This window comes from Sceloporus undulatus, chromosome 3 (assembly GCF_019175285.1).
Source record: "Sceloporus undulatus isolate JIND9_A2432 ecotype Alabama chromosome 3, SceUnd_v1.1, whole genome shotgun sequence".
Classification (NCBI taxonomy): domain Eukaryota; kingdom Metazoa; phylum Chordata; class Lepidosauria; order Squamata; family Phrynosomatidae; genus Sceloporus; species Sceloporus undulatus.
In genome coordinates this window covers 7,503,491-7,519,639 of record NC_056524.1, presented here as the reverse complement: position 1 = coordinate 7,519,639, position 16,149 = coordinate 7,503,491, and the positions used below count along the sequence as shown (strand labels likewise).

At 41.6% G+C, this 16,149-nt stretch overlaps 1 protein-coding gene across 1 annotated transcript in view; it reads left to right on the top strand.

Annotated features, from left to right (window-relative positions):
- The first annotated feature begins 3,272 nt into the window (after nucleotides 1-3,272).
- LOC121925125 (glycerophosphodiester phosphodiesterase domain-containing protein 4-like) overlaps nucleotides 3,273-16,149 on the top strand; it is a 52,942-nt gene continuing 40,065 nt past the window's right edge. The window contains exons 1-2 of the mRNA XM_042456921.1: nucleotides 3,273-3,334; nucleotides 4,438-4,588. Coding sequence (XP_042312855.1) covers nucleotides 3,273-3,334; nucleotides 4,438-4,588 — 213 coding nt within the window. The remainder of the gene's footprint in view (nucleotides 3,335-4,437; nucleotides 4,589-16,149) is intronic.

Genomic DNA, 16,149 nt, shown 5'->3' with positions numbered 1-16,149 from the left:
TTTCATGAGGGCTACCATTCCGTCAGTGACATATACATAATTACTTCCTACAAACACACATGATTCAAATTATTCACTGTAGTACAACAGGAGTTTTGTGTTGACAGCAGTGGAAGTAGAGTTGTGCCTACAGGGACATAACCAAGGGGGGGTTCTTGGGGTCCGGTCCCCCCCTTCTGTTACATAAAATGAATGGTGTGTGCTGTTGCGCCGCCGCACCCAAGCCCCATTATAATGGTGGCACTTAGTCTGGACCTCCCCCCTCCCTTCCCAAAATCCTGGCTATGTCCCTGGTGCCTACGGAACATTGTAAGTGTTGAGAATCATACGAGCCAACGAAACTGAGAAATATGCAGCCTTACATGTTATCAGAGAGCCTTGTATTTGTGAGCTTGTAACAATTTTTTAAACTGAATGATATACATATTTTGCTTGCATATAAGATTTATTTGTAGTATAATAATAATAATAATAATAATAATAATAATATAGGCATAATTTTCATTTGTTATCAATATATGTTCCTTTCAATGTGAGTAAGTTATAGATTTGTGTAATATTATTGTACTAGCATCAGGTTACTGCAATGTAATAGTATTAAGAGATCATATTTCTAGGGTATATCAGACATAGTGTCGCTTCAATATGATGAAGTTGTTTGTCATATAAGTCAGCCCTCTGTATCCACAGATCCAATCATCCACAGCTTGTAAATATTCAAAAATAATATAGCAAACCTTGTTTTTGCTATTTTATATAAGGGACACCAGTTGACTACCTTGATATATTTAATGGGACTTGAGCATCAACAGATTTTGGTATCCATGAGGGGATTGGTATCCATGAGGGGATCCTGGACCCAAACCCAAACAGATACTGAGGGCCCAGTGTAGTTTATTATAAATTTAATTTTACATAAGTTGCTGCTATTATTTTTGTTTTAATCTGTTAGCAACAAGACTTTCTGAGCATATTTTAACCAAGCTCTTGTCTTGGGGACTATGACTGATGTTTCCAAAATACAGGACAAACTCATGAGAGTTTCCATTCTGTTTGTAACATATTCATGCATACTTCATGCCACACACATGGGGCATATTGTTCATCATAATGCAACATGAGTAGCCCATTGATAGTAGCAGAGGTGGAGCTGCATATGCAGCAATCTTGCATGCTGTGTTTATGTGCTGTGTATTGTGGTTTCACATGGCATTTGTGCAGTGCAGTTGCAACTGTAGTTGTGCACAACACACCTAATCATTGACGTATTGCGCAATCTTGCTATTCCACATGGGGGTTGCTAATGCAAAATATTGTCGCAGGTAGTTATTTATAGTTCTTTGAGGAGGCAGTCCATATGCGTCAAATTTGAGTGTGTCTGGGGTGTTTTTTCTAAAAAAATTATGTGCCCCAATCAGCAGCGATGTATACAAGTCTTTTACTCCAAGTGTCAAGTCGAGTCTCAAGTCCTTGTGAGGTACTTTCAAGTCGAGTCTCATGTCTGGGAGTCATCTCTTAACAGGATAAAAGGAGGTGGGGAACAGCAAACATATTGATGGGGCTTGAAGTCTGCCTGCAGGTCTTGCCTGCTGCTTAAAGTAAATGATGCCAGCAAGTCAGCTGCTAAAAATATGCACGTCGCAAGTTGATTCAAGCCAGTGCATCATTGATTGCCGAGGCAAGTCCAAGTCAAGTCACTGAAGTTACTTGAGTCTGATTTGAGTCTGAGAAGTTTATCGCACAGACCCTGAAGCGGGCCCGTTGCATTCCAAAACGGGGGCGCACATGGGCGTGCATGGAACGGGATGGGGCTAAGAACGGAACAGTTCTCAGAAATCGCGCCTTCTGGAACGGATGTAGGACGTCATTGGAATGCCCGGCAGCAGCAGTGGCGTTCCAGTGTGCGGTAAACTCTGTTCTTAGCCCCATCCTGTTCCGGGCGTTTTGGAACGCAACGGGTCCGTTTCAGGGCCCGTGCAATAAACTTCTGAGTCAATTGACTTGAATCTACAACACTGCCAGTCAGCATCAGGACCTTGAGACATGCAGCACAGTGTACTACATTGTGCCCCCACCAACCCAATGCCCCTCCCTTCAAACCCTGCAGGTTACTGTTGTGGAGTTGTTCATATCTGCACTGTCAGGGTGAGAAAATGTTACAATTCTGGCTCTGTTGTGGGCCCAGTTCTGATTATCTCTCAACACAATTGCTCCTTACACTTTTAATAAGAGACAGTTAGATGCATCTACAGATTTAATGCTGGAAGCAAAGAGGCATCAACACTTCTTTCTCTTTAGCAATCAGAGGTAGAGAGGAATCTTTGACTGCTTGTTGTTTTCATCTGAGTGTTTCCTGATCCATATAACTCAAGTCCTTTCTGCTTCATACAAGAGGTCACATCCCTCCCCTCCTCTCCAAAAGTTATTGTTAGTGTTTTACAACCTTTGTCTAAGAAGGGAACATCCATGATGCTTTTCAGCCTCAGGATGGCTCATACACGCACAAATGAAAGTCAGCATTACAGACGCTTCTACTAAAGTATAGGTAATTTTTAGTCTGTTTACTATCCTATTTCTGATTAATTTCTTGCCACAGTAAATGTAAGTTTTACATGCTAACCTTACTAGAGCATCCTAGTAATTAGAGCGTGTCCAGAGGAGGGCAACCAAAATGGTGAAGGGTCTGGAAACCATGCCCTATGAAGAGAGACTTAGCCTGGAGAAGAAAAGGTTAAAAGGTGACATGATAGCCCTGTTTAAATATTTGAAGGGATGTCATATCAAGGATGGAGCAAGCTTGTCCTCTGCTGCTCAGGAAAACAGGACCTGGAACAGTGAAGGCAAACTACAGGAAAAGAGATTCCACCTAAATATTAGGAAGACCCTTCTGACAGTAAGAGCTGTTTGACAGTGGAAGACACTGTCTTGGAGAGTGGTGGAGTCTCCTTCTTTGGAGGCTTTTAAATAGAGGTTGGCTGACCATCTGTCAGGGGTGCTTTGATTGTGTCTTTCTGCATTGCCAAAGGGTGTTGGACTGGATGGCCCTAGTGGTCTCTTCCAACTCTGTGATTCTATGTCTTTCATATTTCTATCCTATTTTAAACCTGAAGCTGTTGTTGCACTGATATTGTATTAAGCTGTACTCTGCTTCATATAAATATCAGTATATCCTACATTTAATGTGTCCTATTTTGGCCCAGGAGTCAACATTTTTTGTCAGTCCACAATCTCTCACTCTTGTTTTCTGACAGGTGGCTCCTGAAAATACAGAGATGTCATTTCTCAAAAGCATTGAATACGGTGCTTATGGTTTGGAAACTGATGTGACAATTAGGTAAGAACCTGTCACTGGTCACTGTGTAGAATGGTTTTTCAATTACAGTTTTCAGGCAGAAAAGATCCACGTTAAAACTCCACTTAAGGATCCTTAAGTATTGGAATTCCAGGACATTTTTATGGGAAATGAATAGGCTCTTTTAGATGAAGATTTAGTTTGTTTTTGTTTTTAGCACATTAGTATATTATTTTAGTATTTCAACATTTTGTAGTATTGTGATTTATAGTTCATTTTTGATTGTGTATGTTCTAATGTACCACCCTCTGGTGAAAAGGGCCTTCTAAACAAATGTTATTAGTAGCAGCAGTAGTGCTCTTTTAGGTGACAGTTGGCCCTTCAGACCCCTGTAGTCAACCAACCATGGCTGGAAAATATTTTTTTAAAACATTCCAAAAAGCAAACCTTGATTTTGCCATTCTATAGAATGGACACTATTTTACTATGTCGTTGTATTTAATGAGACTTGAGCATCATAGCTCTTTGCGTATTCTTTACAGGGCCCTTCACCAAAGCTTATGACATAATCTAATCTGACTAGCAATAAAGTTTTCGGATGTGATCCAATTTAATGTATGATTCCCAGCCCCAAGGGGCTTCTCTGCCCACCTCTTTCCACCTTTTAACCATTTCCCCAATGTTTACTGTTTTAAAAATGGGGTTTTTTTTGGTGAAATTTAAATCTTGAGCATTATCATTTTTATAGTCTTATATTTTATGGTTTAAATTTTTTTGTATACTTCCCAGAGAATGTATTGCTAATGGGTAATATTCAAATACTGTAAACAAAGAAACACTGAATTAAACCATTAAGCAGGTGGCTTCATTCCCGTGACAAATTCAAAACAGAGGAAAATGAAATTCTTTGCCAGAAGGGGGGAAATGCAAAAATACTCAACAAGGATACTCAACAGGAATCAACAAAAGGAAAGATTCAAACTAAGCACTTCTCATAGGGGTGGGGTAGAACTTACAATGCTGTAACTTCTAGTTTCCCACAGCAGAATGACAACGAAGAGTGTTTAACAACATCAACTTTGCAAATGATCTGCATGGAATTCAGAACTTGGTATGAGAAGGTGTTTCCCCCCCTGTTTTGACAGCTTTGATGGTATCCCCTTCCTTATGCATGACCAGACTTTAAAAAGAACCACTGACATTGCGGCTATATATCCTGAGTTTATGTATGAAGACGCTGCCATGTTCCCATGGTCACATCTGGAGAAACTGAACTCTGGAAAGTGGTTCTTTCAGGTATGTTTCTTTGGGACTTGAAAAGAGACGCCTCTTCTCAGTTCACATCCCAAAAGTGTCTTCTGAAAAGCCAGTCGCTGGAATAGATTTCCTAGAGTAATGCTCTGTGCAGACCGGCCATTAAGGCCTGCCTGGAGGTGGAGTCTGGGCATCACGTCCATATAATGCACAGCCTGACTCCAACCCCAGGGCCCCATGATGCTGCGCACCACACCACACAGTGTGCGGCATCACGACATTCCTTTGGCACTGTGTCAGTACGATATGGCGCTGAAGGAATGCCATAATGCTGTGGCATTGTGACTATTGCGCCCTTTCCAGGGTGCAAAAAGGAGCCGCTTTTTGCAGCTTCTTTTCACACTCTGGAAAGGCCAGATCGGGGCCGTGACTTACGGTTGCCATGGCCCCAATCTGGCTGTAAAAGGTGCGACTAGAGGCTGCCCCTTCCCGGCTGCATGCATAGCCCCTAATCGTGCAAAAGCTTCTCAGAAAAGGCTTATCACAGTCCAGACAAATCATTGGCCTACCAAATTCACAAGTATCTATCTTATTTAACTGTGGTGCTTCTGGTTACAGGAAAACTCCCATATTCTTCTAGAGGACAAAAAAAAAAAAAGCACACAGTCCCTTCTGACAGTCTTTTTCTGCTGTAGTTTTGCCACCCCTCCTGAGAAATTGAAGTTGTTATGTTTTGTAACATCTCCTCAACTCAGTTGTGTCACTAGGGGTGGTGTCACTCGGTGCAATAACTCATGGTGTAACCTCCCTTGCCATTGACTTCCTCCCATTACCACACCATACAGAATCCTTAGTCATGTTTTTTGTAATAATGTACTAATCGTAATTCCTGTATACCACTGAACGGTTGTTGTGACATAAACAACTAACAAAATTACAATTATACTTTTAAATTACAGTATTATGTGCACAGCCTAAATATATTTATATGTACATTGTTTCATGTGCAAACAAAAATCCATCAAACAGTGATACTTTTATTGGCCCACCAAAATGCACAATATACTTGGCCAATAAAGGTATCACTGTTTGGTGAATATTTGTTTGAATTTGCTAAATGGGCAACACAGCTACCCCTGTGTATTTTCTGGATTGTTTCATGTGGTTAAAGTGGAAATTTGGTAAGAAGTGATTTATATACATATATAAATTTTAAAATCACTTCTTACACCTTGGTCCTCTTCTTTCTCTTCCCATTGAGCCGTGCCCCACTTACACCATCTCTTTAGCCTTTTAAAGGGATGCAGGCAAATACTGAACCCTGTTTCTGCCCAAAAGCAGATGTTTGGGAAGCAGTAGTGTCACCCCCATTTAGGATGTCACCTGGTCTGGCCCACACTACCAGGCCCCCGAGTGATGCCCCTGCCTCAATTGACCCTACCCTTTCAGTAGATTCCACTAGTGATAGATGTTTAAAAAAGGACATTTTGCTTTTGAATGCAGGTTTGTTGTTTCCAAATTTCTCTGGGTCATAAAGAAGCAAAATGGCTCCTCCTTCCCGCAACCTTCGGCTGTATGCATGGGTCAAAAAGGTCCGTTTTCCCCTTGGCATGACATTGTCCTGTATGGACAATGCATGGCCAATAGCCCCAAGCTGGGATTGGCCAGTCCAGACACTGATCTGGCAATTCCAGTCTGACTCTGGCACAAAAGCCCCTTAATGTTTCCTAGAAACTCTGCCATGACAGCCGGCAGCCCTCTTACCTGCTGCCACTGCCATGCTCCCTTTGAAGGTCCCAGTCGGCCTGGTGACATTGAAAGGGAGGCCTGGCTATGTGAGTGAAGCCAAGTGCCTGGCTTCTGCCCTTATGAACACAGCAGGGGCCTTCAGAGGGAACGTGACGGCAACCGTAAGGGGTTTGTGGCAGCATTCACGTCTCCGTGGTGTGGCAATGAGTGGTCATGCAAACACCTGCTGATTGCCAAGCTGACCAAGATAGGTACCAGAGTTGGCAACAGGTTGGAACCACTGGCAGGATACCATGGAGTTGCCTGTGTGTATAGGCCCAAGTGACTTACACATTCAAGTTAGTGCCCAAAAAATTATCCAAAACTGGTTTTGGTTTCAAAGATAAACTACGTCTACCTGATCCTTCCTCTCTATGCATTTCTTTATAGAAAAAGCCGTTCTTGGGCATGCCGGGCTGTCACAAAATGACGAAAATGGGCAATGGATCAAAAAATTTACAAGTTCATTGATTTTTTGAAACTTGCTGAAAAGAGAAAAAATATGTGATCTTGATATTTACCGCCCTCCGAAGTATCACCCTTACAGGAATACCTACATCCAAAGGCTCTTAGAAGTCCTTCAAACTGAATCAAGGATACACCCAGTTTGGTGGAGGGATCTCTTCACTCCAACTCCCACCTCTTTCATTCATCTGATTTGTTTTACCTTGAGAATGGCAGATGTGGGCCTGGTTTTGATCTGCTGTGTAACACATTTTATTTTGTGCACACTTTAGAGTTCTCATCACAAGTGGTTTATATAAAGGGCTGAAAGCAATAATTTGTGACTCGTCGACAGGCAGTGGGTTAGACTTTCTTAAAACCTATTGTATTTGGGCTTATATTAACTTTCTGTCTGTGTGATTGGTTCATACAGATGTCTGAAGAATTGGATCTTTTGCAAGATCAAAAAACTGGTCATCTTAGATTTTGCACTTTTCCAAATGTTGCAATCCAGTTATGGCTGAACAGGACGTAAAGTTGTCAAAATGAATCTGAAAATGTATTTTTGAGAGAAAATATATTTAGAAATGGCATATTTGGGATAAATAGTTTTAAAATTAGCTTCTCCCAGTACATGTTCTCTGTGACCAGATTTCACTTCTCCCATATGCAAAGGGATCTTGTAGCACCTTTGAGAATAACACCAAGAGCTTTTACACACAGCAGAAAGGCCGGCTGGGGGGCAGAGTCAGGCATAGCACTCCAGATGCATGCCCTAGCTCCGCCCCTAGGGCACAGTGCTCCTCTGGTGCTGCACCCACACAACAAAGCCAAAGGAGCGTGGTAGAGTTGTGGCACTGCGGCATTGCGCCCTTTCCAGGCCTTTTTGCGGTTCCTTTTCGCACCCTGGAAAGGCCAGACGGGGCCATGGCATGTGGTTGCGGCAGCCCCAATCTGGCTGAAGGTCAGCTTGGAGGGGGAGCAATCCTGGCTGCTAACTGCCTCCTGAAGACAGCTGCTTTGTGAATGGCACCAGCAGCCAGCTTCAGGAAAGATGTTGGCAGCTGCAATCATTTTGAGGGGAAGGGGGTAGAGGAGCAAAATCCAGCCATTCACATCACCTGACTGACGCAAGCAAAACTGCATGGGAAAGGACCTACTGCACCAAGGCGTATGAAATGCAGGAGATTTAGAACCTATTGACAGTTTTGCTCATGAATGAAAAGATGCACTACAGAATAACTGGAAGGCAAGGCAGCAGCAAGTGGGTTGAAGTTAGTGTTAGTACCAGCCAAAGATGCTTTTATCCTATTCAGATTCTGCTTTTTAACTTTTGTTGATAAAGTCCTTGGTTCTGTTCTCAGATGTATGGAGTCACCTGGTATCCTGAAGGACATTCTAACAGACGTATGAATAGCCATAGAAATGCAAAACCTGTGGGCAGGGTGATGAGGTGACAAGTCAGTTTTAACTATGGTTGTTGAGGGACAAAGGCAGAAGGAAAGATGTTGGCTAAGGCCAGGGTGGATGGATAGCTTGTATGTTGGGGGAACTTCGAACATGTTGTGTGCAGCTGGGAAGCAGAAAGGAATGTGATCAACTGGCCAAGGGTGTCTTCATGAGCTGTGAACGGTTAACCATGTTTATAATATGTGTAGTGTGCCACAAAGCCATTGTCTCTGTTAACCTACTGTTGATGGATTCATGTTTGTGGATATATTCCATTCAGCAGCTGTTTCTCATTCCATCTTCCTTTGTAGTTTGCTTTGTTTTGTTGTCCAAGGCATTATCCAGAGTGGAGATGGAGTCCCAAGGATGACTAAAGTGCTCTGCAGTAGGTTTTGTGTCCCTATCCTAATCTGAATATGGTTATTTATCCTCTGACACAGAGACTGGCCTGTTTGCCCATTGTAGAGTGCTGAAGGGCATTGTTGACAAAGGATGGCATTATCACATTAGCAGATGAGTGACTGAAAGTGTTTCTAATACTGTGGGTGATGTGATTAGGTCCTGTGATGACATTCCCAAGTAGATAGTGGACATCTGGGTTTGTGTCAAGATTTGTACCCATCTCACCATCTGTATGTGAGTCCTCCTGTAAGTAAGTAACTGTCGGAGATTGGGAAGCTGTCTGTAGACAAGTAAAGGCCTTCCCACAATCCTTTGAGAAGGCAGTATTATTTTTCAAAAAGGTTTTAACTCACTGTTGTTATACTGAGGTCTCAGATGGGAGCTGTATGTGACACCAGTGGGGTTCTGTAAATCCTGTCTACAATCTGTTTTGTATCATGAAGTCAAAGGCTTTCATGGCCAGCACACATAGTTTTTTTGAGTTTGGAGGCTGTGTAGCCATGTCTAGAAGAGTTTATTCCTGACATTTCACTGGTCTTGCCTTGTTCATTTATTTTTACACAACTGAGCACTAGAGAACGGGACATGAAGAAAGTGTATATGAAGAAAATCAATCATTTGAGATGTGGTGCTGGAGAAGATTGTTGAGACTACTGTGGACAGCCAAAAAACCAACTAATGGGTCTCAAAATAAATCATGCCTGAACTCTCTGGAAGCCAAGATAAATGGAGATGTCATACTTTGGCACGACATGAAAAGCATGACTATAGAAAGACAATTATGCCAGGAAAGGTGGAAGGCAGTAGAAGAGAGGAAGACCACATGCCAGATGGTTAGACTCAGTCAGGGTGGTCACAGGCCTGAACTACAAACCCTAAGCAGAACAGAAGGATAGGGAGTCTTGGAGATGCATCATCTACAGGTCACCATGATTCAAGGTTGATTTGAGGGCAGATAAATTAAGAACATGGTGGATATGTAGCTTCAGGAATGCTTGTTTAAATCCATGAATTTGGCATCCCGTCTTGTGGGTCTGAGCAGATGTGAGTGTATCAGAGCTTGGCTGTGAACTATGGATTTGGTAGTGTGTTCAAGATAGAAGTTGGAGGCATGTATAAATATATTAAATGAATGAATGAATGAATGAATGAATGAATGTGTCCCAGGTAGAAAGAGGTTTCTGGGTGCAGGAGTTAAGGAAGTGTTGTTCTAGACTGCCATAAAGATGTTGGCAGGTTGTGGTGGTAGCTGTGCCCATGTAATACTGTGATTGACTATTATGTCCATTGATGATTTACACCTTCAAGTTAACAATATTGCCATGGGCACATGCATGGCACCACAATATGCAACATCCTTTTGGTTGGGTAGATGAAAGTATTATTTTGGAAAGGGTAGATGAAAGTATTATAAAGATATTTTGCGTTCTGCAAATCACAGGTCCTCGGCTACACAATCCAGGTAGACATTATATACTGAATAAAGCTCCTGGGTTCCAGCAGACATCAGGTAATGAAGAAAGCATTCAGGAGCTCAAGTCAAAAAACATTGTGAACTACACCTGGATTAAAGAAATTTGGCCGATATCGATTGTTTGGTAGGTTTGAATGGCAGAGTCAGCTGCCTTCTCCATATTTCATCACTTTCAAAAAGTAACAAACAGAAAACTGGGTCTTGATTTTTGGGGAGATGTTTAGTAGCAAATTTCAACAGGGCATTTTGGATAGATTTAGACTTTTTCTTCTGCTGCCCCCAGACTGGTCGAATGACCTGCCAGAAGAGATATGACTGCTGAAAACACAGATTGCATTTAAACCATAATTAAAGACATATCTCTTTTGGCACACTCATCCAGTCAATTTTAAAACTATGACTTTTAAATCTGTATATGAACTCTTACGACAGTATTTTAATAATTTTATAGTATTGTATTTTAACTGTGGGTTTATCAGCTTTTAATAGTTTTCTGTTTTGTTATTTTAAATTTTATTGTTGATGTTGTTAAAAACCTGTCTTTTACTGAAGTAAATATAAAGCAGCCAAAATCACAATTAACCTTTGGGTGGTCCAGCGAACCGTGCTTTTTTCCTTGGTCGGGTCTAGGGAGTTCATTCTGTAACCACAAATGCTGTGCACACCCTTGGAATGGTCCATCAGCCTTACTTCATATGGTAAGTAAGAAAGGTCTCCCAGCACATACATGTGCCATTAATATGTGGGCATCGGCAGGAATATTTTCAGTAATTTGTGGGAGCAGACAAGCTGCATTAGTCATTGTTATTTTTCACATGCATATGTGCTCTTTTACATCAGGTCACAAATGTTCCTTTTACCTAGGTTAGGGATAGTGAAAAAAAAATCTGGCCATAGTCTTGATAAGGGTCAAGACAGGCCGTTCTGAATTGTCCATCATACATCCTAAACATAGCTGGTTTTGGAAAAGGTTAAATGGGTTATGGCCTAAATAGTAAATGGATGGAGACCACTATGTAATGCAGATATGTCCTGGTAGGGTTATTGATTCATTCAGGTCTTTATATCCTCTCCTAGATAACAAGATCTCAGGGCTGCATACAGGTAAAGGGGATATCCAGAAAAGTGAAATATTGCAGTATTGCAGCAATAGTAGATCATTTTTTATTTACCATACAAATGATGTTTCTGTTATCCTGGACTGTTTGATGATAAATCCAGAGTCATTATTAGCTTTTAACTTCTGTCCAGATATTCTTTAAAAATCCAGAAGGCTTGTTCCTGAGTTCGTGTTGCAGGAGTTTAACCACATACCATGGAGCTGTGGACAAGTCTACATAGGGACCACCAAACACAGTGTACAAACACGAATCAAGGAACATGGAGAGACACTGCAGACTGAGTCAGCTGAAAAATCAGCAGTAGCAGAACATGTTATAAACCATCCTGGGCATAAAATGCTGTTTGAAAACACTGAAATTCTGGACCATGCCAACACTATCAGGTCAGAATGCATAGGGAAGCCATGGAAATCCATAAACATCTGGATAATTTCAACCGGAAAGAAGAAACCCTTAAAGTGAACAAAGTTTGGGCTACCAGTCAGAAGAAGAGCAAATACAAATGAGAAACCACCCACAGTCAGGGGGATTCCCCAGCAGACAATGATCACCAATTAGCAGACACTAATCCTCTTGCATTCTTCTATGCCAACATTCTCTGAAGATGCCAGCACGGATGCTGGGCGAAACATCAGGAAAAACTCTCTAGAGCATGGCCACAAGCCCAAAAAAACCCACAAAAAACTATGGAATGCTGGCCAGTGAAGCATTCCACTTCACTCTACAAGGCCCCTTTCCATGATCATAGTGTCCATTGCAGGACAGAAGAAATCTAAGGGAGATGGAGAATGAGATTATTTAGCTAGAATGGGATCAAGAAATTCTGTCTGTCACCAGGGCCTGAAATGTGATTCTTATCACATTGCTATATCAGTTGGCTTACCTAGTCCCAGGATGTTTGTATGGATTTGTGAATTATCACTGCTAATAATATAATCTCATATCCTTTTCTTTATTTAATTACCTCTGGCTTTGCTGTCTTTGGTCCGGCAGCCAACCATGGTGCATTACATATATGTATGTGTTTAATAATTTAAATCATTTATGAAATCAAACTTCAGTCTTATAGGATCCTATTTTCTATCTGAAAACAGTGCCAGTTGTTGCTTACTTGTATTTGTGTGTGTTGTGTGAAATCTGGATAACTCTCTTGCCTCTAACGATTTGCATTAGAGCCTGTGGAACTCAGCTGTAATGTTTCTTCTATTTAAAACTTTAGTTTTGGAACATTTTGGATTTTGGAATTCTAGATAAAAGGAGACTCACCCTGTTTCCAAATGACAATCTTCAAGCATTCCTTAGCTATCTCTAGCAACTTGAGACAACAATTGGCCCATGAACTGTGAAATGGACCAGGTCCTCCAGTTTTCAAATCCTCTTGCAATGTTGTCCTACTTTTATATCTTGGAGAACAAATTATAGCATCTTAGAGTTAAGAAGCCACAAGGGCCATTTGGTCCAACTACCTGATGAGCAGGTATACTCAATTATAATAACTATAGCTTGTCACTGTTCGGTTACAGACTCCCATGGAATACAGGATTATGTGGACCTAAGAGATCTGGTGGCTATTATTTTCATCAGTTTCATCTTCGGTAGTTTCTTCCGGTAAATTCCTCAGTTGAATGGGGTAGCTTCTTCTGTCCATTGTCCTTAGGGTGGGGTTATAACAGGCAAAGAATTTTCTAGGGCTATCTAAACACAGAGATGATGCTGTCTTTCTAAGCATTCATCCCAGCATGGTAGAAGCATACCCCCCAAGTTTCACAGATCAAAATCAGGAGACATGTGTCCGAGCAACATCAGAATGGGGTTGAGATGGCAAAAATTATTAAAGGAAGAAGAACATGTGGGCTAGGAACTATTTTGGCACTTGAACTCAATTTGCAACAATGAAACAAACCATGGACCAAAGGAGAAAGTGGGAGTAGGAAGAAGAAACTGGGACACTTAGAAGCAGCTGAAAATGTGGGGTGATATGAGGATGAAGCAGGACTGTTCCGGCCAAATTGGGACATTTGGAAGGTACAACAGAAGGACTGAGAGCTAAAATGTCATGGATTAACTATGGGATATATGTCTGATGGTGAGAGACTAAAGAGATTACAGATGAGAAAAGGACGTTCTGTCCCATCATTTCCCCATCCGTCCTGTCCTTCCTGTGTGATCGAGGGAAGGACTTTCACCGTGACGTTGCACCAATCCTGTCATTGTCCCATCTGGGAAGTGCAAATGACGGGTGATCCCACAAAAGACTTCATAGGATGTCGGGCTGATCCTGTCATTGTCCCGTGAGTGGTGGAATTGTCCCCTCATTTCTGCCATTTTGTATTAACAGAAGAACCCGTTAATACAATTTCATTTCACTAATGGGACAATAACTGGATCAGTGTGGCATGTGTGAATTTCTTTTGTGTGATCATGGTCCCGGATGAAATAAGGATGGGAGAGCAAACTCATTCCGCGTGTTCCCCTTTCTGTCCCCATGTGAAATTCTCCTACGGACTTATTAGACAAGGCAGGTAAATTTCAATGGAGGCAGGATAATAGCATTTTGTTCAGTTGGGCTTATCACATGATACTGTCCTTTTCTTGTTTCCTCTTTGGGAGACCATTAAAGCGTTTCTTTCTCTTAATTAAAAAAAATCCATTAGTGACCTCCTTTCCTGCTACTGTTTCTGCTATGATTTCCCACATAAAAGTAAACAGTTTAATATCAATTTTACAGCTCTCTCTCTCTCTCTCTCAGACCACAGTTATACATGCACTTAGAAATATAAGTAGAAAAGAGTCTTACAGTTTTTTTTAAACTGTTTTTTATTTCCTTCACCACCTTATTTCGTTCACCCAAAGTTAGTTTTGTTCTAACTCCAGATTTAATTAATTGCTGGAAGATGAAAACCAGCATTGAGATAGGTCAGACAAAGATATCTCTGCTGCCTTTCATCTGCCAGCAATTAGTTAAGTCTGAACTAGATCTGTCCTGATCAGGAGGTGCCCACACTCAAAAGGGAAAAATGCCTTTTTAAACATGAAACTGTTTCATTTATATTCAGGGAGGTGGACACAAAGGTGTGTATGTGCACACTTGTGTCGAAATAGGAAAAAAAGGTTGGGATAATGTCTTGGGCTGCATCGGCACACAGCAATAACCAATTTGACCCCACTTTAACGCGCATGGCTCCAGGCTATGGGGATTTTGGGATTGTAGTTGGCACCAAAGCTCTCTGACAGAGAAGGCTAAATCCACAAACTACAGTCTTCAGAATCCATAGTATTCAGCCATGGCAGTTAAAAGTGGGGTCAAACTGAATTATTTCTGCAGTGCAGATGCAGCCTTAGGGGTGAACATGAGTGGAACAGTCCCAAATGCTGTGTGTGATCAGCTTTAAGCACAAAGGGTACAATCCCAGAAAGGTTCCCTAAAGTATAATAGGAAAGAGACCAAGTGCATCACATTTTAGAAACAATGTATTTTAGCAGAAGAGCTTTGTGTGACAAAGCCTTCCATGTAGATAAGAAGGTTATTGGTTCAGATCTTCCTTTGAGCATAAGCTCTAAGTAAGCCAACCTTTCTGGCCCTTCATCTTCCAAAAAGGAAATAAAACTATGACCTTGTGGAAGGTTAGGTAAATAATAATAATAATAATAATAATAATAATAATAATAATAAATGGTCAAAGTTTGTTTCTGTGCTCATCCTGGTCATTCTCACCATTGCAAATTGCTGTGGAGAGAGGAGCCATCCTTTCTTTCTTGTTCATGTCCACCCTTCTTCATCCTCTGACATTTAAGGGCTGTAGCATTGCCCATGGGGCTTGGCAGGTCCTGAAGTGGTGAGAGGATTTGAAGGCATGCATGAACTAATTGGACCCCATCCAAAATAAGACATACTATATGTATACTCAGTTTACATGTGTGTATGCCTCTTACATCATCTCTTGCCCTGTTCCATCTGAGACTAGCAACTAGATACAGTGGGCCTGGTATGTGCTGGGGTTGGTTCCAGGACACCATAATCAGTGGATGTTCAAATCCCATAATAACAACGGATAGCAAATAGCATCCCTTAATAAAATGGCAAAATCATGTTTTGCTTTGTGTGCATGTATGTGTGTGCGTATGCGTGTGTATGTATTTCAAGTCATGGATGCTGATTCTATGGATAAAAATTCAGCACATAAGGAGGGCTGACTATAGCTCACAGCTGCAGGTCTGTGGGTGTGCTCATAGAGACGTATGGCCTTCAGAACATAGTCACTTGAACACGGAGAAAGAATGATGGTGGAAAAATAGGGGAAACAGTGGTCTTGTTGATCTCCTTCCTTCCAGTCTTTTATCCACATCTATTCATCTTCTCCTTCAGTGCCCATGCGTGCTGACTTTATAAATGAGACAGCACAGCATCCCCCAATCCTAAAAATAAACAGTTTGGCCTGGTAGTAAAACCCATTGAAGCTGAAAGGGGACCCCAAATTTCTCTCCCTCCTTCTCTGTTCTCACACAAAAACACACACCACACACTATGCACATCCACACCCAAAATGGGATTTGGAACAAAATATTCCAGTGTGCCACCTCCTATTAACAGGAATGTGCCTGTTACACAGGTTCTAACTAGCCAGGCAACCAGGGATGTTTGGCTAGTCTCCGTATTTGGTGGCTCCTGGAGGCCACTGAGCATTCTCAGACCTTGTGCTGTGTGACACTGTTTTTAGAGCTCCCTCCCAGCGGTAGTTAGGGAGGTAGGGAGACAGAGAGACAGAAATATAGATGATTTCAATGTACAGTACAACCTTAGTACTGCTAGGATTTGACTCCATGACCCCTGTGGATATCAAAATCCCATGGTTGCTCAAATCTCATTCTATGCAATGGTATAGTAAAAAAGGTGTCCCTTATGTAAACTGGCAAAATCAAGGTTT